Consider the following 22,573-nt stretch of genomic DNA (forward strand, 5'->3'; position numbering starts at 1 on the left):
TGAAGCGACGTCTGCTGCCTCCTTTGCAGCCTCGAGCGTCATCTGGAAGGCTCTCGCCTTCGGCTTTGGTGGTATGTTGGGTCTTCCTGCCTCCTTCTTCTTCGGGCAGTCCTTCAAAATGTGCCCTTCTTCATTACACCCATAACAGGCCTTCTGGTTAAGGGTGCATTCATTGGCATAGTGCCCAGGCTTTCCGCATTTGTAACAAGTGACTCCTCCATCACACTTCCCAAAGTGCTTCTTCTTGCACTTGTCACACCACTTTGCTTCTGATCCTCCTCCTCTCGAACCAGACTTCGAGAATCTTCCTTTCTTACCGGACCTCGAGGATCCGTCAAATTTCCTTTTCTCTCCCACTTCCGCTCTCTCCAGACCCTTCTCTCGTATCTGGGTCTCCACATTCTTAGCAGCCCAGATGGCAGCTTTCAGAGTGGTAGTTTGCTTGACCATTGGACCGAAGTCCGCTGGTAATCCGAGGGCAAATTTGTTAACCTTGGAGAGTTCGGTTGGGACGAGGTGAGGAACGAGCTTCATTTTCTCAGTAAAGCTTGCAGCGTATTCAGTAACGCTCATTCTTCCCTTCTTCAGATTCTGGAATTCGTTGCTGATCTCCAGAAGATCCTGCTCAGAGCAGTATTGCATCTTTAACTGTACCAGGAAATCCTCCCACGACATTTTGCTTGCTTCACCTTTGGGCATTGAATCAGCTAATAGCTTCCACCAGCTTAGTACTCCAGATTTCAATAGAGGAACTGCAAGAGCAGTCTTCTGCCTATTGCTACACTCGCAACTCTCAAACATTGTCTCCATCTCAGAGATCCAGTTCATGACTTCCACCGGCGTCGGGCTTCCGGATAGACTCGGTGGTTTGGATGCCATGAAATCCTTGTATTTGCATCCACGTCCATCATTTCCTCCATCCTGGTGGTTTTGCCTAACTATCGGTGGGTTGGCTTGACCAATAGTCCCACTGTAGTTTCCTTCTTCAGTCTGCCCTTCGTTCAACTCGGGCTGTTCGAGCTGAATAGTCGCTTCCTCTCGATTTTGCTGGAGCAAACGCCTGGTTTCCTCCATTTGACGATCCAACATTGCCTGGATCATCGCTTGCACTCCGGCCATCGTTATTGGTCCGACAGCGTCTTCCACAACTGGTATTTCCTCGATCACGGGGGGTTGGTGTCTATTCCCATTTGCGTTTACGTTTCCGCTACGGGTCCTTGCCATCTTGATCTATACACCGAATAAGGTGAATTTAGATCTTTATTTAGGAGAGACGTTTTAAATCGTCCTAATCACTCCGAAACGTTTACATGCTAGTTCTAATATCGTAGTCGTACGTTTAGAATCCTAAACACATAAGGTTTCCAGATCCGGTCGGCAACAGACCATAGATCCGAACAAAATAACAGCATATCATGCATAAAGCATTTAGCACATATAAGCATTTTAGGCACAATTCCTAAAATAAGCTAGTGCTCACACCTCACAATCATCGCTTAGCATTCTAAGTTTAAGTCTAGAAATCCTACAAATTCCTAGTTCGCTTAAACTAATGCTCTGATACCAACTGTGACATCCCCAAAATCACGGCCAGAAAAGACCGGTTTTGTTTATACTTTATTTCAAAATCAAAGTTATTTTTTTTTTAATAAAAAGGGTTGCGGAATTTGTCCCAAAACAATAATATGATAAAGATTTATCAAAAGCATTTCCATAGAAATGTATTTCATTAAAAGACTCGGGATGTCATGTTCGTACAGATCAAAAGTATAAACAGTACAATATAAGCCTTACTACATTATTTCATATCTACAGGCCTATATCCGTAATCCCTCGTCCAAAACATCACACCTATGCTCATGCGCCACTACCTGTAATGCATAAAACTGAGTGGGTCAGGCTTGGGAGCCTGGTGAGCACATAGGGTTTTCAACCCACAATAAATAAGTTTATTAATTTCATCAATCAACAATAACCCGATTACCCGTTCCCGTTATCCTCACTTTACGTCCCTAAACACCTATCATAAGGGACCTAGCCTAAGGATCATCATCGGGACGGACACTACTGCTAAGGGGATTCCTTAGCAATAAATGTCCTAATAGGCAACCATGTGGGGGATGGAGTACACCGGTGAACACATCGTTCACAACACCTACAGGTTGCGAGCCTGCTAGTGTTCCACTGGACTGTCTAGAAGAGTCCGTGGTCGTCATCTATACTCCGCTAGATGACTGGATCAACAACAACAACATCGAGGCCTCTCATCATTTTATCACACATCACCTATTACATCTACCCATGTTTTACCCCAACATTTTCGTAGATATAAAATACGTATACAGTTTAAATCATTGAAAACATGTATAACAACGTTCATCTAGCATAGATAACAAGTATTCAGATAATATGCACACATAGCACGTAATTTATATAAAATACTTCATATCTATGTGTAAGTTGAAGGTAACTATGCACTCACCTGAAAAGGTGGTGATTCCGAACTCAGACAGCGCTTCGCTTCTTAAAAAGAATTTTCTTCGACGAAACCTAGTATTATTACCACTAGAGTTTAGTTTATTATTCGTCGAGACTAATTAATAGTCTAGCTATTATTATTATTATTATATAAGCGTCAAAAAAATACTTATATAACCCATAATAATAGCCCAAGTATTTATTATAAGTTTCTAATAACGTTACTATAATTAAATAAAAGTTATATTAAAAATAGCGTAGGCGTAGCTCACTTACAGCGGGTTTTATAGAAAACCGGGCTTTGCTTGGAGCAGCGTTCCCGAGCCGAAAATCTCTTCTTCTCGGAGCCTTCGAGCACTCCGGGGCTTCTGCCTCGTGCTAGGGAGGTTCCCTAGGCTTTTCGGGGGATTTCGGGGCTAGAGAGAGGTTCTAGAGAGAGAGAGAAAGTAAAGAGAAGAAAGAATGGGAAAGGTGTGAAGAAAATGAGGGTGGGAGAGGTGGTATTTATAGGGTGAAATGTGGCTGAACTTGGTGCCACATGTCACCATCTGGTGGCAAGCCTTGGGGAGAAAGCAATGGCCAAGATTGTGCCACATCACCCATTTTCGCACAGCACACTTCCGACTTCTAAAATCCGTAACTTTCACATACGACCTCCGTTTTTGACGTTCTTTATATCCACGCGTAGGTAATAATAAGATCTACAACTTTCATTTTGACACCGTCAGCTAATTCTCGACCGATCTTAAATTTAACAGTACAAGGAGATTATACTGTTAAACGTCTGCGTAAAATTAATAACTTCTACATACGGACTCTGTTTTTGTCTGTCTTTTTACCGTTGATTTCCTATTAATGAGATCTTCAACTCTCATTTACGTTGCGTAAGCCAAAAACCGCTCGAACTAAAATTCGAGTTTCAGGTCGTGCACTGCTAAGCCGAATCTTAGAAAAATCATAACTTCTTCATACGAAGTCAGATTTGGGCGTTCTTTTTATCGATGTTCTTAGTTTAACATATTCTACGACTTTTGTTTAGATTGCTAAGGCTAAAAAGTCTTCTATCGTAAATTCACTATTTACGTCTCCCGGTATCGTGCCGGTTTTGTCGTAAAACTTCGGCGGGCCATAACTTCTTCGTTATAGCTCGGATTTCGGCATTATTTATATGCACGGAAACCTTGAGACATATTCTACAACTTTATGTAGAGATATCGGGATTATCTCACACTTTAATTTTGACGCTCATTTTTATTCTTTATTAATTATACATTTATAATTAAATAATAAACACATAAACACACATAATTCACATAATACTCAAATATTTCATATTTATTACTTCAAAAAGAGTTACAATAGTTGACCTAGACTATTACATTGACAAAAATGCTTAGCCCTGAAAACCCGGGCGTTACACCTTCTGCAACTTCTTTTGCCTTATTTGACCTACAACTTAAACTACACATACATAAATACAATTAAACTTGAAAACACCAAATTTACACCAAAATTTGAGTCCAAACACCTTCAGCAACTTCTTTTTCCTTCTTTTTCCTTATTTGACCTCCCATGGAGAGTCCAAACTCATATGTGGAGTCACCGGAGCACCAGAATCACAAGACCCCCAACATATAAAGATGACTGAATGAACAGTGAGAGATAAACATCCACATACAAATCAATTTATGGTAGGATGAACACCCACACACTAACTCAAATTGATTTATGGAAACAAAAACAAACATGATTTTAGTTTTTTATTCGAATTTAGGATTCCGATTCTTAAGTTACCATTGAGAATAAAGATCACAAATGATTTCCATTGCATTTATATTAAGGAAGAAGAGCCAAAATGTGCTGGTTGTGACCGGAAAACCGAGATGGGAGGAAGTGGAGTTATAAGTACCAGAATCTGAAGACGTGTTCATCCAAGAATCAAATGAGTGCTTGTTAATAATGAAATCGAAGGCTGATCCTAACCGGATGAATTCGAATAGCCCTAAAAATCGTAAGTGGTTCCTGATGAAATTGATGAAGGAGATCGGTCAACCTTCTTCTCCACCACGACACCATAAAATACCCTAAATGGGAGCGTCAAATTAAATGTCCAAAAAAATCCAACTGTAAGCATCAATATGTATCATAATTTGGTTTCTAGTTTCGATTTGGGTGAACCACGGAGCCATTAGCAACTGACCGCAGCGTTTGCGGATGGGTGTTGTAGCTTGGCACCAACGCGTCCATGGCCATGGTTACTGACGTGCTGGCGGATCCGGTGGCAAGGTTTGAGGTCTGGTTTTCTAGATATGGAACCAGTTCGTCGACATAGAACTCCATTTGGGATTTGCTGTAGGGGAGGAAGGTGGCTTGGTTGACTATTTCCTCAAGAGAGGGAAACGAAGGAGGGGGACGCAGGCGTCAAAGAGAGAGAGAGAGAGAGAGAGAGAGAGAGAGAGAGAGAGACCCCTTTGTAAATAAGAGAAAAACTTCATAAATGGTCCATGTGGTGTGAAATGACGAAAATGCCCTTCAGTTAACGGATAAAACTTAACGGAGTTAGCATAAGGACCATCTGTCAAAAGTTTTGAAAACATAGGGACCATTTATGAGATTTTTAAACCACGGGGACTAAACTTCGGATTCTGGGAAAACACAGGGATCATTTATGATGTTTTTTCTTATTATTTTTAATTATGAATGATGTACAAGGGTATATAGTTTTTCTTAGCACGTTTCTTTCAGTTTTTGTTTTCTTTGTATGAATGTTTGAATATAACCATATTGCATTATTGAGTTTGTTCTTATATTATTAGTACTCCATAGACATAATGGTAATTTTATTTCTGTTTATAATTTATATGTGTACTTTTCTGTTATAGTGACAATGGCAGATAGAAACATCACTTTGATTAAAGACTTGGACAACATGAAGGATGATTACACACTAAAAGTGTCTATCATCTGGCTGTGGAGATCACTTTCAGATGGCAACCCCACTATTGTCAAATCAATTGAGATGATACTCATGGATGAAATGGTAAAATCGACTATTCGAATAGCATTATTCAAAATCATTTTTTTGTTTATTTGATCATTCCAATAATATTATTCAAAATCTCTCATGGTCGAATAATATCTTCAATGTTGACCAATTTATATTTATTAAAATACAAAAATCCGAGCAAGTGTGTATCCAAGAGATTTTCAAAGGTTTGAGTCCAAACTGAAAGAAGATCAAGCTGTTTACATCCGGTCCCCCACTATCGCTCCTAACATATACACTTTTAAAATAAGTGATGTAACCTCCAAGTTAAATTTGCACTCAAAAACGACTATTAATGAGTGTCTACACTTTCAATCCAAAACAACATATGGCTTTTCTTGTATTTCTTTTGAAACAATAATCTCTGCAACAACTACCTCTAATGACTCAATTGGTAATTTTTCCCCTTCTTGATTGTATATTATATTCATTCTTTAATTTTACATCATTTTGACATATTGTATTATTATTTTGTAGATATTATTGGAGAAGTTGTTTCATTAGGAAAGCTTGATTCCCGTGATGTCAACAAATCTCTACATAGGCTACCTTTGGTTGTATGTTTTGCAATGACAATTAATAAAAGTCAGGCGCAATCGCTATCAAAGGTTGTTCTCTATCTCAAAGATCCTGTTTTTTCACATGGACAGTTGTATGTTGCCTTATCGAGAGTTCAAAGTAGAGAATGATTGAAATTATTAATTTTAGATAAGGATGATAGACTTACAAATGAAACTTCTAATGTTGTGTATAAGGAGGTTTTTAGAAATTTATAAATGTTTCATACTGTTTAAATTAAAAGAATTATGTTTTTTATTTTATTTTTTAAATATTTTATTTTTTATATATCATTGCAATCCATAATATTGATTTTGTTTTGATATTTCATTTTCACACTTTAATCAATGTCACATGGTGTTTAATGTTTGCTTCCTCAAATCAAAAAATTACTGATTTGCCCTCGCATTTCATAAAACATTCAAATATTCAAAGTTTCATTTTAGTTATCTTCGTATTTACCTTTTCTAATGTTTGCTTGTGTTTCTCTTTAACATCTATTCAAATTTGTATCTTTTTGTACAAATATATATTAATATTAATTTTAAATAATAAATATAAAAATGTGAAATAAAAATATTTCATATTAATAATATAATTTTTTTATAAATTTTTTACCTGTGAATTCCACACAGATTGTAACATAGTTTTAAAAACATTTGCTGAGTGTGGTACTATTCCTATCAATTTTGTGGGGTGAAAAGAGAGTGAGGGGAAAAATGACATGGCAGACTAAGAATATGGTGAATATGGTAAGATGTGGTACGATTCCTAGGTCAGGGGTGTTGCATCTTATTATGTGGATAAATCAATTTCTTAAATTGAAGAATCATTCATTTTAAAAAAATAACTTATAAACTATTTTTTGAACATGACAATCTAAAAAAAAAACTTCAAAAATAAACTAATTTGATTATTACTGTTAAAGATTTTAATGATATTTGGATTGTCATATTGGTTACATTAGTTTCACAATGAGTGTGTTCCTCCTATGATCCACCGACCACCAATCAACGAACTAGATTTTTTTGTTGCACTTCTCATAATCCTTTTTTTTTTTTTTTTTTTTTTTTTTTTTTTTTTTTTTTTTAATTCCAATCTAACCCCGATCACCTCCATCCTCACATATATCTCTACCAACGAATAGTAGATAATTTACTTTACTTAATCAACCACCCATTAGATCAACAGTACCCTATTATAATGAATGGTATGTAATTTACTAATTTACTTTACTTAACTTTTGTAGCCTTAAAAGTCAACATGAAGACTTGACCAAACATCACTTATGCATTGACCGAGAACACTAGTTTGTTCTTTCCCAACGATTCAAGATAAGGACGCCCATCTCTCCTGTTACAATTTTCAATTACTTGAATTAGGTTGAGATTGAATCATGGGGCTTCATCTCATTCTTTTTACCTTTTTCTCGATTACCTTTGCCACCATAGATACGTGTGTAGGTGCTCAAAATTGTTCTGAAGAAGAAGTATTAGCTCTACTCAAGTTTAAACGTAGCATCAAAGATGACTTCAAAATGCTCTCATCATGGGTTAGCACTGATTGTTGCTCATGGAAAGGAGTCCGTTGTGATGATTACACAGGAAGTGTTGTTGGCCTACATCTAAGAGGTAATATAACGCGTTCTTATTCATGTAATTATGGAGGCATTAGCTACGCCTCAGTTGTTGAAGACAATAGCCTTATTAGTGAAGACTATTACTTATTTGGTGAAGAGGTGAGCTCCTCTTTAGCGGATTTGAGGCACTTAAAATCCCTTGACTTGAGTGGGAATGATTTTCATGGAATCCGGATTCCAGAGTTCATTGGATCCTTGAAAAAACTAAATTACCTAAATCTCTCTAACACAGGTTTCATGGGTATTATTCCGCATCACATTGGAAATCTTTCCAATTTGAAGTCTCTTGATCTCAATTCATTATCAGTATCACAAAACTTGATGGTGGATGATATGGCATGGATTTCTGGCCTTTCATCACTCGAACATCTTGACTTAAATGGAGTGGATCTTAATCAAGCACCAAATCGTCACATGGTGCTTTACATTATTCCTTCGTTAATAGATTTAAGTTTGTCATGTTGTGGTATTTCAAATGTCGATCTTGTTCCTTATGTTAATTTGAGTAAAAGCCTTCCCAATGTCATAAACCTGGATCTTAGCTTCAATTCAATTGAAGGAAAATTTCCTTCTGTTTTAACAAACATGAGTTTGTTATCGACCCTTGATCTTTCGGGAAACAGTTTAAGTTCATCGATTCCTGTCATACATAGCTTGTTAAACCTTGACCTTTCATATAACAACTTTGAGCATATTGGAATCTGGAATCAATGTCACCTTAAAAGTTTGATTGTTTCGAACAATAATCTTGGACTAGAAATGATTGGCCCATCAACAAACATATCCACATGTCCAAATTATTCGTTTGAGATATTGGATTTATTTGGGAATGGATTAAATGATATAAGCCTTGAATCCCTTGGAAGACTAACGACTTTAAGAGTATTAAATCTTGGGTCAAACAGATTAAAAGGTCAAATCCATGAAGCTTTGGGAAGATTAAAATTGTTACAAATATTAGATCTATCTTTGAACCAGTTAGAGGGACCCATTCCGACATTTCTCGGGCAGCTGACCGAACTTGATCTTTCTTATAATCACTTGACCGGTCCAATTCCAGAATCTTTTGGAAATTTAGTAGATTTAACGGTTTTGAATCTGAATTCGAATCAGTTAATGGGTCCCATCCCAGAATCTCTAGAAAGACTAGATTCACTACAAGTATTTTCAGTGTCTTCAAATTCGTTAAATGGGACTATTCCAGTTTCAATTGGGCAACTCACGCATCTCAATTTTCTAGATGTCTCGAACAATTCTTTAGAAGGATTAGTTTCTGAATCCCATTTTGCTAATCTTTCAAGGTTGAAGTACTTGGATATGAGTTCGAATAGGAATTTGACATTCCATGTTTCTGGTGATTGGATACCTCGATTCCAGTTAAAAACCCTTGGACTCGGTTCTTGCAAGATTTCAGATGAATTTCCACAGTGGATTCAAACTCAAAGGAATCTTGATAAGTTAGTGTTGTCGAATGCTAGTATTTCTGGAGCTTTACCCACATGGTTGCAACAGATGCCCATCATTAGTTTCTTAGATCTCTCTCACAATAATTTGAGTGGATCATTGAGAAATCTTCCAAATGGGTTTACAGACGAGTATGGAGGTTCACTATATGTTCAAAATAATCTTTTCAATGGGTTGATTCCGAGATCATTGTGCAAAAGGACTTCTTTGAATATTCTTGATCTTTCCAGAAATAGGTTAACCGGGAAAATTCCGAAATGTTTAGAGAATCTGAAAAACTTGCGTATGATGCTATTCAGTTCAAATCGGTTGTCTGGTGTTATTCCAAGATCATTAGGTCATGTTTCTCCATCATTGTCATGGTTGAATTTGAATGACAATAGCTTCACTGGAGAGATTCCTCAAGATTTGGGGAAGCTAAAAGCGTTGAGAGTTTTAGATTTCGGTGATAATAAACTCTCTGGAAACATACCGAAATGGATCGGAGAAAATGTAACGACATTGATGGTTCTTAGGTTGCATAACAACAACTTCACCGGAAGAATTCCACGATCTTTATGCAGAAATTCGAATCTTCAAATTTTAGATGTTGCATACAACGGATTAACAGGATCTATCCCTCGTTGTTTTGGGGAGTTGAATGGCATGATTGAGAAAAGAGAGCAAGATATTCGTAATGGAAGTTCCAGTTTTGGGGAGACAGTGATTCAGGTCATGAAAGGAGTTGATCTTGAATATACAAAAACTTTGGGTTTAGTTTTTAACATGGATCTTTCAAGCAATAAGCTCATGGGAGAAATACCTAAAGAGCTAACTTCACTTTCTTTGTTGGTGGGTCTTAATTTGTCTCATAATCATCTAATTGGGGTTATTCCAGAAAGAATCGGAAACATGAAGTTGTTATTTTCCCTTGATTTCTCAGGAAATGAGTTGAGTGGGATGATTCCTCAAACGTTAGCAGCTTTGAATTTCTTGAGCCATTTGAATTTGTCACACAACAACTTGTCAGGACGAATTCCAACAGGAAATCAATTGCAAACCCTAACAGATCCATCGATATATGCTGGTAATATAGATCTTTGTGGTGCTCCACTCCCGAATGATTGCTCCAATTATGAAGACCCAAGAACCAGAACAAGCAACAACAAACTCGAAGCAAATGATGTGTCTGAGATATGGTTTTACTTGGGCGCTATGTGTGGTTTATCAGTAGGGTTTTGGGGTGTTATTGGAGTTTTGGTGTTCAAGAAGCAATGGAGAAAGAAGCTTTTCATGTTCGTCGAAGTAACCATGGACATGGTAAAGGTTGCAGTCACCATTAGAGTTTCCAAGATGAAAAGAGGGAGAGAAGCTGCATAGATTCTTTGTAATTGTGGAACATCTGTTATAAGCCTTCCCTGCTGTGTTACTATGTTATTACGAGATAAGTATGTTATAACCGTGGAAACCACGGGTAAAAAAGGAAAAAAAATATTGAAAAATTAAAATAATATAAAAAATTATTTTATAATCAAAATATTATGTTAAATGTAAAAATAAGAAACATATTTTTTATTTATCTATTTATTATAACATCCCACTTTTATATTTCCTATTTCAACAATGTATTTTTAGAAAATGTTGTAAAAGTCCAAAAGAGCATGTTTTTAAAAATCAAAAGAACAATACATTACTTGTTTTTAAATTGAAATTTTTTTTTTTTTTTAAATCTACACAAGCATCTATTTATATGTAGCATATTTAAAAATCTTTTGTCTATTTATAATATTTTCAAAAGTTTGTTATTATTATGTGTAAAATTTAGAATGCTGTTTCTATAAATTATCATAGCTCCAATAGTGAATTACTTATAAAAATATTATTGTTTTCATGACTAATGAAACTTATCATATCTAAGTGTTATACATATGATGGTTTTTCATTAATAACAAACCCAACGCACAAAATAGCTAATAAAAAACGACTAACTATTCAACTTAATATGTAAATTGGTTTTTTTAGTTTGATTAAAAATCAAAAGCAATTTGAGTTCTTAGTTGGCATGATACTATAGACTTTTTAAAAACATAAGGATATAATTACATACAAACGGACAGGAGTGTATTGTATGAACCTTAAAATATTCTTTTTAAAAAAATTACAACTTACAAATAAGTGCATGTAAACTTTCTTGATTAAATTTAGAAAATATAAAACTGCAAATTTTAAAAATCAACAAACACCAAATAATACAACACGTTAAGTTAAAACAGGAAGTAAAATATTTATTCAATCCATGAGCAACTATTAACAAAGTGTTCTTCAAGTTTTTTGCTTCAAAGAGTATATGAGATAACATATTTGAAGTTGTTTGTCCTCTTTGCAATTGTGAAAAATAAAAGTAGCAGCCATTAGAACAAAAGCGACCAAGGTATACTACTATTTGCTGTATTTAACCAAACAAAAAAAATGGGTTATGCAATCAAGACTCATTATATACATACATTTGCACTTTATTGATTAGCTTTTTAGTAAAATCAATTGTTTTTTTGTTTGGTTAAATAAATCAATAGATTAAATTGGTCAAACCATTTATTATCTTACTAGGTTATAACCCGTGAAAACCACGGTTGTTATTTTTATGTTCACTATACAGAAATAAAATAAAATATCAACAAAAAAATGTGTAACTTTAATTGTAAGACAACATAAAATAATATGAAGTTTTATAAATTACAGCAACGCATTTTCAAAGTACATTAGTATAAGTTGTAAAACTGTTTTAGTTATAAAAAAATGACAACAATATAAATGGCATTACTGTTATTAGCCAAAATAAGTATAATTTTATTGAAACAATGAAAGGGATAAATGGTCATTTACTTTCTATGTGTATAAAAAAAGTAGCTTCATGGGCAAAACGGAAAGTGCATTATAGTTTCATAGGCAAAACAAAAAATAGCCTTGTAGTTTCATAAACAAACCAAATATAACATTGTACTTTTTAAGGTTGAGATGTTAATTGAAACTGCAATTATGAGATTGTACTTAAAAAGTAGAATGCTTAAATAAGAATAATGAGAAACTAAGACATTGGCACTTGTTACTTTGACAAATACATAAGCTCATAAGTTGAACACATTATGCAAATAATCAAGCAAATGGTAAAAGAAGTAATTATAAAGTGTTGGTAATCAATCTAAAAGTAGCATAGATTAAATAAGATACATAAAGTACTATGTTGTTGTATTTAAACATATAAAAAATGTTTTTTGATGTTCTTCTAATTTTTCATTATTAGACATTTTACTTTGAAAAATAACTCAAAACTTTGACTAATTTTGGAATCCACAGTTATTCATTTAATTTTAAATGTGTTTCTATAATATGTTTTTCTTTCAATAGCAGCCTAAATTAAAGCAATGTAAACCTATATGATTTTTCGTTTAACAGCATCATACTTCCTATTTATGTCATATTATGTGTATGTTTGTTGTAAATAAAAAGTATGTTGGTATAAATTGACTAATTTTGGAACTCATAGTGACATAAAAAGATGAAAATATAGTCATTAGTCTACATATACAAGGAACATGCCTTCATATTCTTATTTCTATGGAACTACAGTAGGGGAAGAAATAGAGATATAAACAGTATATCCCTTATATAGAGCGCCTTCATATTCTTGTTTTTAGCTTCAAAAATCTACAAAATAAACCTTTTACATCATTACAGAGATTAGTCAAAATTAGAATGAAATAGTAGGATGTTAATCTTGTATAGTCCAGTTTCTACATCCTAAGTAGGATGCTAAATTGATGCTAAATTAAAAAAAAAAATGAACTTATAAATAATTACCGTTTCCATATTTTGATAAACGAAGAATCAAACCATCGTAGCATTAGAAACTTTAGAAGTTAGAAGTCAAATTATCTTATGCATTTGGTTTTGAATCGTTTGCTGGGAATCACATCTCTTCCAAAAAAAAATCATTGTATCAATTCTTAACCGACATTTGGTTTTGAATCGATTTCTAGAATCAAGTAAAAAAAATATTAAATTAAAAAATGTTTTAGAGAAGTTTTACATTTTGTTTTCTTATTAAAGAATTCTACTTTGAGAGTAGATTATTTGTTGCCTTAACTACAATCATATCTTGAAAAAAAAACATTAATAAAAAAAAAGAATGGTATTTAAGCTAGTGACATGTATTGGAGCCGAGTTCCATGTGTGAATTAACATGCCTCAAGGCTAAACTGTTTGAGCATAAAAGATGCATGCAATAGAAAATATATGTTAAATCCATAAGAAATCCCAACTTTATGATAATGATGAATAAAAAATTTACCAAATCATAGACATCGTTGCTTTCAGGACCATTAACAACCATATGGACTAATGTTTCTAGTTTTAGAGAAGGTTTATTCACCTAGGTTTCTTGTAAAATTGATTGAGAAGAAAACTCCAAATATGCTTATCAGAAATCGAACTAATGACATGATTAGGGATAGACCTATGATGCTACTTGATCCCTGCTATTCAAAACATATTAACATTAGTGGATTGACATATAAATTAAGAATTGTAATTTGGCTAATATACACCATAAAAAGGAGGCCTGAAGATGCAGATCCCCTTAAAAATTGTAATTCCATGGATATCATTGCCATAATAGATTCATTAAGAATTGTAATTTGGCTAATATATATTATAATTTTCTTTATTATGGATTTTATTATAGATGTTGGAAAGCAAATTTTATTATTTTATTTATTGAATTTAGTTCAAAGTAATAAATTTTAATTAATGTTTAAAATAGTAAATATAAAAATTTAAGAAATTCAATACAAACTAAAACAAAACAAAAAAAAAGTTGTCACATTGGATTTGCATGGGCATAACTAAACAAATATATAAACTCGATTATTGAAAGATAAATGTCTACATGGGAGAATAAAAATAACTCAATCAAATGTGTTCGAATATTATGACTAAGCTTTCCTGCAAACTTCTTACCCAATATATATTAATAAAACAAACAATTCAATTGATTAAAACAATACACTAAATCACATTTTGTTACCCATTGGCACTCATTAAACTTGGATCAAAATCTAGTCATTCTTCATAAACATGAAATCAAAGCATAGAAACAACAAATTAGGTAAAAATTATAAATAACTTGTGCTTCCCTCCAATCTTTTGTACAAAAATGTTTATTTTCAGCATTAAAATCAAATTAAACACTGGAAGTTTAAAAATGTCCATTAAGTAGGACTAACCTTTAAATCCAAGAACTTATCTTCTTTAATGCCTCATTCTAGCTTGCCCTTCAAACATAGGTACATAGGTAGTACCATCTTTGCTTCGATCGGCTGATGCTTCATTCTAAAAGCCAACAGTTAAAGAAAGAAAAATAAGATCATGTGATGTATGATTATGTTCAACTATTATCTCTAATCTTCATCCAAATGAAATATGAAAAAAATCATTGGCCATGTTTAACATAGAATGGCTGGAAAGAAAGTCAGAGAGCTAATCTAAAATCTCAATAATTTGAAGGGAGTATGATGTTGATGATGCAAAAGAAGCCTTGAGAATATGCATGTCCTCAAAACGTGTTGTTGATGTGTATGGTGTGTCTTCATGTGTAACCTTAACCACTTACATAAAACATCAACTCAATCAAATATGTTAAGAAACTATTAAATATAAACAAACATTGTAACAATGGGAGACATTAGTACATGCCTCTTAATGTTTAGGCATTGCGATGGAAGAATGTAACTGCATTGTAATTGCAGTTGGGAAGCACTGAAGCATTGAGAATAAAGGATTCAGGTGTTTCTATTCTTCAATATCAATCTCAAAAGAAAGGAAAATGGGTCCTAATTAAAAGAGGAAGAGAAAAAAAAGTTAGAAGAACAATAAAGGGCTTTGTTGCTTATCCCTTTAGAGTGTTGATGACAATCTTAACAATTTTACCCCTTACCAACATAATATATCAAAGAGAATGTAAAGCTGACACCTGAGAAGAATCGAAGTACAATAGTTAAAAATGAAAAAAAAAAGTTAAAATTAAAAAATAAATAAGTAAAATTGTAGAATATATATGATTTGGATTTTCTTTTGTGGGTTTCAGAATTATTTCTTTTTATGTAATCTTAAAAAAGTTCTTGGACAACAAAACATCTGCCCGATACTTGAAGAAAAACATGAATCTTTAAAAAATAAAAATTACAAAATACTTTTTTGCAGCAGACCAACTTTACAGTTATGAAAAAAACAGGTACGCATTTTTAATTATTTACCAAGGACATCAAGGTAAATATGGAGAATGAAGTAAATTACACATACTCAGACTCAAAAAATGAATAGATGAGGAAGTACATGTGATTTAAAGCTATCAATTCAGGCAAAAATAAACTTAAAAGTCTAAACTAATTGCAGGAAGAAGTGGATGTAACATACATGGGCTGCAAAAAAAATAATTAAAATGTATAGCTTCAAATTTGAATAAAAAATGAATTATGGTTGTAATTAGGGATTTATAGATATTGCATGTGATCAACTTGATAGTTCACCTTAAAACTGCTAAACTACTATTTCGAACATCAGAGGTATTTGATCCATTTATCAAAAATTAATTTTGGGGTTTTAATTTTGCAAAAACATATTTTTAGCAAGACATTTCTCTTCTCTTAGAAGAATATAACCTTGACTCTACAACAAATCAAATTGGGTATTATTTACATGCTAAACATTATTCATGTTCATAAGGGTTAAATAGTCATATTATCATCCCCTAATCAAAGAGAAGTCAGAGTTGTGGAACGTAGGACTGAAGTTAATTTGTTGTTAGATTCATGCCTTCTATATATAATTCATTTTATTCGACAAAATTATCAGAAGTTCTAGTTTCATCGACTTTTGAACACTATCCTTTAATCTTTTGTTGTTTGACAATGTACTCACTTCGCCCCTTTCCACACGTCTTAAAAATCTTCTAACAATATAATGGAAAATAAAATTTGAAATAATATATTGTAAGATATGATAAGAGAGAAAATATATATTACCTATAACACAAAAGATTTCTGATTCCATCTTCAGGTCATCCATGATTAAACATGATTATAGTCAATCAAAAACTCCATCAGGTACCTTCAAATTTGAGTCTAATCATTAAAGAAAAGAAAATATCAATGTTTATCATTTACCACGCTTACTTCATGGATTTTTTTCCCAACATCTTAATAGCCAAATAAAGGCCAAAAGTATGTTTTAAAATTGGATTCATGAGATGAATTATGAAATAATTTTTCATAAAAGGTTGAATGGAACATACAATTGTTCAAGTCATGTAATAAAATTTCACTAAGGCATTCCGTCGAACACCCGGTATGCATTCTTACAATGTTATCTCTCAGCTCCTTATTATCAGTTACCTATTGTCATTTATAAACAAAAAGCATTCCAATTTCAAAACAAACAAATGAATTTAAATGTATACATCAAGAATATGACCGACTGTATTAGCTTTAGACATTCACAAATCATGCATCATGTTTTACACACACGGACACACACAATGATATGTGAATTCGATGATTAACAACAAAACATAAAAAAAAAGATTAAAGTGCTTAGCAACAATCGATTGAGACAGAGAGATGAGAGGTTACCGGAATAGGATTGTCTTGTAAGAGCGTCAATCGAGTTAGAGAAAATTGAAATTAAAAATAATCAAAAACCTTTTTAAGTAATTTACTCTTAGTCGATTGTTCAAGAAAAAAAATCCTTATACTGTCACATAAAACATAAAATACATACATTTGGCGTTCCAAAACAACTTTTCGTCAAATAAAAGCCCTATAACTCGATGGTGTCTACATTGACCTGAGGTGGATATGGATAACAGAGAAGAAGGTCACAGAATGGGACAAGTAAAAACGGTGGAGTTTGCATCATAAATATTGGCATTGAATACTAAAATGCTGATTTATAGGATACATTGATCTCGAATACATCAATGATTTGGATATGATTTAAAGGGTATTTTCAAATTAGATGCGTTTGAATTTTGTATAGTTGTTTTTGATTTCACCTATTTTTGGATATAAGATCAGCTATTGATAACTGAAAAGCTGATTTATTGGATATGATCGGAGATTTCAGCAATCAGCAATGGGCGGGAAAACCAGTAAGTAAAATGTTGGAGAACTGACACGTGGCAAGTTAGTGGTGTAAAATATGGACACGTGGCATATAGGAGAGGTTTTTATTGAGTAGGGAGATTAGCCTTTTCAACCGAATCTACATATCTACAGCTAAATGATAAATGATATTGCTAGAAGCATATGTATTATGTTACACCAGAAGTCCTCCATAGATTATCTTATTAGCATTTTCAAGTGAATTTGTCTTTTGTCAACATCAACTTTCATTTCTTTCTACTGTAACCTATGTACTATGTTGCACCAGAAATCCTCCGAAATGAGTTAAGTCATAATCTAATTAATCACTGCAGCACATTCCTTACAAAACAGATTTAGTAAAAGTTAGTGGAGAAACATACATTCATTGGAGAGAGGTTGGTACCTCAAATATTCCAGGTTTGAAGTCTTTGCAAGCAGTATTTGTTAAGACCACAAGCAACAACTAATTCACTATCTTTCACTCTTTGTAGTTTATCAATAATTTCAAGCATAATAGAACACTTACCTCTAACTATGTCACAAAGATTAGTCAAGAAGTGAAAGAAGGAAGCATGCATTTTTGTGAAAGTCACGTGTAGAAGCAAACTTGTATTACATATAAGTGTTTAAAATATTAAGAATATTACCATTTATACAAACAACAATTGATGTGAAAAAAAACAAACATGGCCTAAATGAAACATACCTTGATTGGAGAGAGGTCGCAGAAGAACAACACTCCAGGAAGTTATGTCTTGTCTTTTAATTGACTATCATAGCGAATTATATAATACAAAATTCAACATTTTACAGCATAGAAGCAAGCTGAATAATCCTAAATCAACAGGTTATAATATCGCTAGAATGAGAATTAAAGAAAAACATAAAAGGCGTCACTGTTGATCGAGGTTTACCACCAAGTTCACCCATAAAAACGATTTTATAGTGTTTTGCACCCAAACATTAGTTGAATTGCATGTACTTACATGGTGCTGGTTAAGAAGATCGAGGCTTTACCAGACTTCAAATGAAATTAACATAAAAAATGACTCACCAGCCACAATCAATTATGATTCCTCATCGGTGCTTCTTAAATCGACCCTAACCGGTAGCAACGATTTCGACTTTTTTCACTATTTTGCATCAAGTATCAAACAAGCAAGCCTAGGCTCTGATACCACTGTTGGGTTTTGAGAAATCTAACACTTCCTAAGTGTGCATGCAACCCTAATAAACCTTGGATCTATGTTTGTCTAAATACATGCAAAATAATAAATTTTCCAAGGTTTATAACCTATCTAACATGGCATGGGGAACATTTCAACATAAAAGAGTTAGAAGAGATTACATACCTTTTGATGAGTTTGGTTCTAAGGAGTTTGAGGGCCAAGCACCAATAGTGTGAATGCCTCAAATGGAATCACAAAACACCACAAACTCTTGGAAAACTTTGAGAGAGTATACACACTTGTATAAAATCGGCCACACACAAGCACACACACACTAGTTCACTAGTTTCTCCTTAGGCTTCATTTCATGCTCCATAAGCATGCTTATATAGTGTGCATGGTTAGGGTGAAACCCTAATAACCCATGTCTTTTCCTTTCCAAGGATCCATGGGTTAAAAGCTCCATGGATCATCCATGGACTTCCACATAAACCTAGCCCATTAACAAATGAGTATTAGCCCACACTATATAAAACAAATAGCCCATAATCTAATTAGTCTTCCTTTTAATCTCTAAATTAATTCATAATTAATTTAAGACTAAAACTAATTAAATAACGTAACTTCATATTAATATATTATAACTCATAATATATTAATAAACATATGTGTATAACTCTCATAAAATTATCCATAATAGTTTGGATGAGATGCAACCCAAATGGACCATGTCGGTCGGGTCAAGTATATACCAAATAAGTTATGGACTTAGACACCTTATCCAACAGCTAATTCACTTGATACCCTTAAAATTATCACCTGATCAATGTGCCGGTTAACCACACACGCTCCATTGATCTATGACAAACATTAAGTCACCTTTCGTGATACCACTGTTGGGTTTTGAGCATTATAACACTTCCTAAGTGTACATGCAACCCTAATAAACCTTGGATCTATGTTTGTCTAAGGTACATGCAAAATATTATTTTCCAAGGTTTATAACCTATCTAGCATGGCATGGGGTACTTTTAAACATAAAAGAACTAGATGAATTACATACCTTTTGTTGATTGTTGATTCCTTTGAGTTTAAGAGCCAAGCACCAATAATTTGAATGCCTCAAGTGGAAATCACAAATCACCACAAACTTGGAAAATATATGAGAGAGTATACTAACTCTTAGAATTCGGCCACCACTATTACACACACACTAGGGGTTTTTCATGCAACATAAGCTTGTTTATATAGTGTGCATGGTTAGAGTGAAACCCTAATAACCCATGTCTTTTCCTCTTCCAATGATCCATGCGTTAAAGCTCCATGGATCATCCATGGACTTCCATATAAGCTTAACCCATTAACAAATGAGTATTAGCCCACACCATATAAATGCAATAGCCTATAATTTAATTTGTCTTCCTTTTAATCACTAAATTAATTCATAATTAATTCAAGATTAAAACTAATTAAATATCATGACTTTATATTAATGTATTCTAACTTATAATATATTAATAAATCGTAGTATACAATTCTCATAAAATTATCCATAAATAGTTTGGGTGAAGTGCAACCCAAATGGACCATGCCGGGTCGGGTCATGTATATACCAAATAAGTTATGGACTTAGACACCTTATCTAACAGACTCCCACTTGGATAAGTCTAATAATTGTATTTGCCTATATTACTTCCGGAACCAACCGATAATCGTAGCTCTTGAAAACTCTGTTGAACTATGAAGTGCCATTTTAGACAAGTGATCATATAGTCCTCTGTTCTCGTGATATCAACTGGACAAATACATAGAACAGTGTCTTACTTATTGTCTGGAAGTTGTTTCTTGATTTCCGATTTGTTTGACAAAGAACTTAACTGAACACATCAATTTAGTTCTGATAGGGCCCGGTACATGGGCCAACATAAAATCATCGAGGGGCCCAGATATCACTTCTATTTCTAGAAGGAACATATAAACTTCGACTCATATGCTTGTTCTACTACTTGTTGAATTGTACACAAAGGCACATTTTATGACATCAAGTTATTGATGTATTTACGTGCAATCAATGCACAACCAATTCATAGGTAACAACTCATATCTCTAGGTTTGAAGACTTATATGATATTATCGTCTCACGATCACTCGAGATAAATTCCATGAAGTGATACAAGTGAGCGTGGGTTTATTCCAATGCTCATAACTTATGAGCACTCATGAACGTTGTAGCAACCATTATTATGTCTAAACACCTTTAGCCATCTACAAACCCAATTCATGAAAATCTTGATTCATACCTACTTCCGACGTATGACCGATTGTGGAGGTTTGAATAAATTAATTATTCTGGAAGTCAAAACATGCAAAACTGAAACAATAGTAAATAATTGACAATGATAGCAACACCTTACTTATAAATAAATCACAAATTTTATTCATCATCAAACGTCGATTACATCTTACAAGTTTCAGAAAAAGCTATCTTATCTGTAAAACTAATATCGTCCCTCAACCCGATGCGCCTCGCATGCTGCAAATGCTTAACCCTCGTCAGCCCTTCATAAGGGGATCTGCAGGGTTCTCATCTGACGATACCCTCTTTGCCACGAGGATACCTTCTTCTATCTTGTGTCTTATGAAGTGATATTTTATGTCAATGTGTCGGGATCTGCCATGATCTCTCGGTTCCTTGGCTAAGGCAACCGCACTATTGCTGTCACAAAAATCTCCATAGGCTCCTTAATAGATGGTACAACTCCAAGGTCTCCGATGAAGTTCTTTAGCCATATCGCCTCCTTCGCCGCTTCACTCACTGCTATATACTCTGATTCACAAGTCGAATCAGCTACCGTCTCCTGCTTGGAACTCTTACAAGAGATTGCCTCTCCATTTAGAATAAATACCCAGCCCGACTGAGAGCGGAAGTTATCCCTATCAGTCTGAAAACTATCATCACTATACCATAATACTCTCAAGTCATCACTCCCACCAAGGGTAAGGATCCAATCCTTAGTCCTCTGCAGGTACTTGAGAATGTTCTTTACCGCGGTCCAGTGAGCCTTGCCAGGGTTCCCCTGATATCTACTGACCATGCTCAAAGCAAAGTCCACATTAGGGTGGGTACAAGTCATAGCATAAATGATCGAGCCTACAACGGAAGCATACGGTAATCGACTCATTTTTGTTATCTCAGCCTCTATACTCGAACTTTGAGTTTTACTCAGTTTGACATTGCATTGGATCGGTAGTGGAATTTTGCATGTTGACCCTATTCAACACCTTATCCAAATAGGTACTCTGACTAAGTCCAATTAGTCTTTTACTCCTTTCTCTTAATATCCTTATCCCTAGGATATATGCAGCTTCCCCTAGGTCCTTCATAGCAAAGCACTTCCCAAGCCAGGACTTAACCTCCTGCAAGGTTGGGATGTCATTTCCAATAAGTAGTATGTCATCTACATACAGTACCAAGAAGCTAACTATACTCCCACTAGCTCTGACATACACGTAAGACTCATCTTCAATTCTCGAGAAGCCAAACTCTTTGACCTTCTCATCGAAACAAAAATTCCAGCTACGAGATGCTTGTTTTAATCCATAAATGGATTTATCAAGCTTGCATACTCTATTAGGGTATTCTGCACTGACAAACCCCTCTGGCTGATTCATGTACACATCCTCAGCCAACTTTCCATTAAGAAAAGCGGTTTTGACATCCATTTGCCATATTTCATAATCATGAAATGCAGCAATGGCTAGGATAACCCTAATGGACTTAATCTTTGCTACCGGTGAGAAGGTTTCATCATAATCAATACCCTGATTCTGAGTAAAACCCTTCGCAACCTGTCGAGCCTTATAAGTGTGCACTTTTCCTTCCATGTCGGTCTTCTTCATGCAACATAAGCTTGTTTATATAGTGTGCATGGTTAGAGTGAAACCCTAATAACCCATGTCTTTTCCTCTTCCAAGGATCCAAGGGTTAAAGCTCCATGGATCATCCATGGACTTCCATATAAGCTCAGCCCATTAACAAATG

The 22,573-nt window shown here is 34.1% G+C and overlaps 1 protein-coding gene and 1 long non-coding RNA gene across 2 annotated transcripts; one reads left to right on the forward strand and one right to left on the reverse strand.

The window, feature by feature from the left end:
* The first annotated feature begins 7,333 nt into the window (after positions 1 to 7,333).
* LOC145010990 (receptor-like protein EIX2) lies at positions 7,334 to 10,701 on the forward strand. Its single transcript, XM_078969591.1, has one exon. The coding sequence runs from the start codon at positions 7,479 to 7,481 to the stop codon at positions 10,542 to 10,544; it is 3,066 nt and encodes a 1,021-aa protein (XP_078825717.1). The 5' UTR covers positions 7,334 to 7,478; the 3' UTR covers positions 10,545 to 10,701.
* A 1,996-nt stretch (positions 10,702 to 12,697) lies between these two features.
* Positions 12,698 to 16,462, reverse strand: LOC145012549 (uncharacterized). Its single transcript, XR_013664572.1, has 4 exons — positions 16,244 to 16,462; positions 14,447 to 14,552; positions 13,594 to 13,696; positions 12,698 to 12,869 (listed from the first exon to the last, which is right to left on the reverse strand). It is a non-coding gene; the product is annotated as an uncharacterized LOC145012549 (long non-coding RNA).
* Positions 16,463 to 22,573: the final 6,111 nt, after the last annotated feature.

This window comes from Lactuca saligna, chromosome 8 (assembly GCF_052625555.1).
Source record: "Lactuca saligna cultivar CGN05327 chromosome 8, ASM5262555v1, whole genome shotgun sequence".
Taxonomy (NCBI): domain Eukaryota; kingdom Viridiplantae; phylum Streptophyta; class Magnoliopsida; order Asterales; family Asteraceae; genus Lactuca; species Lactuca saligna.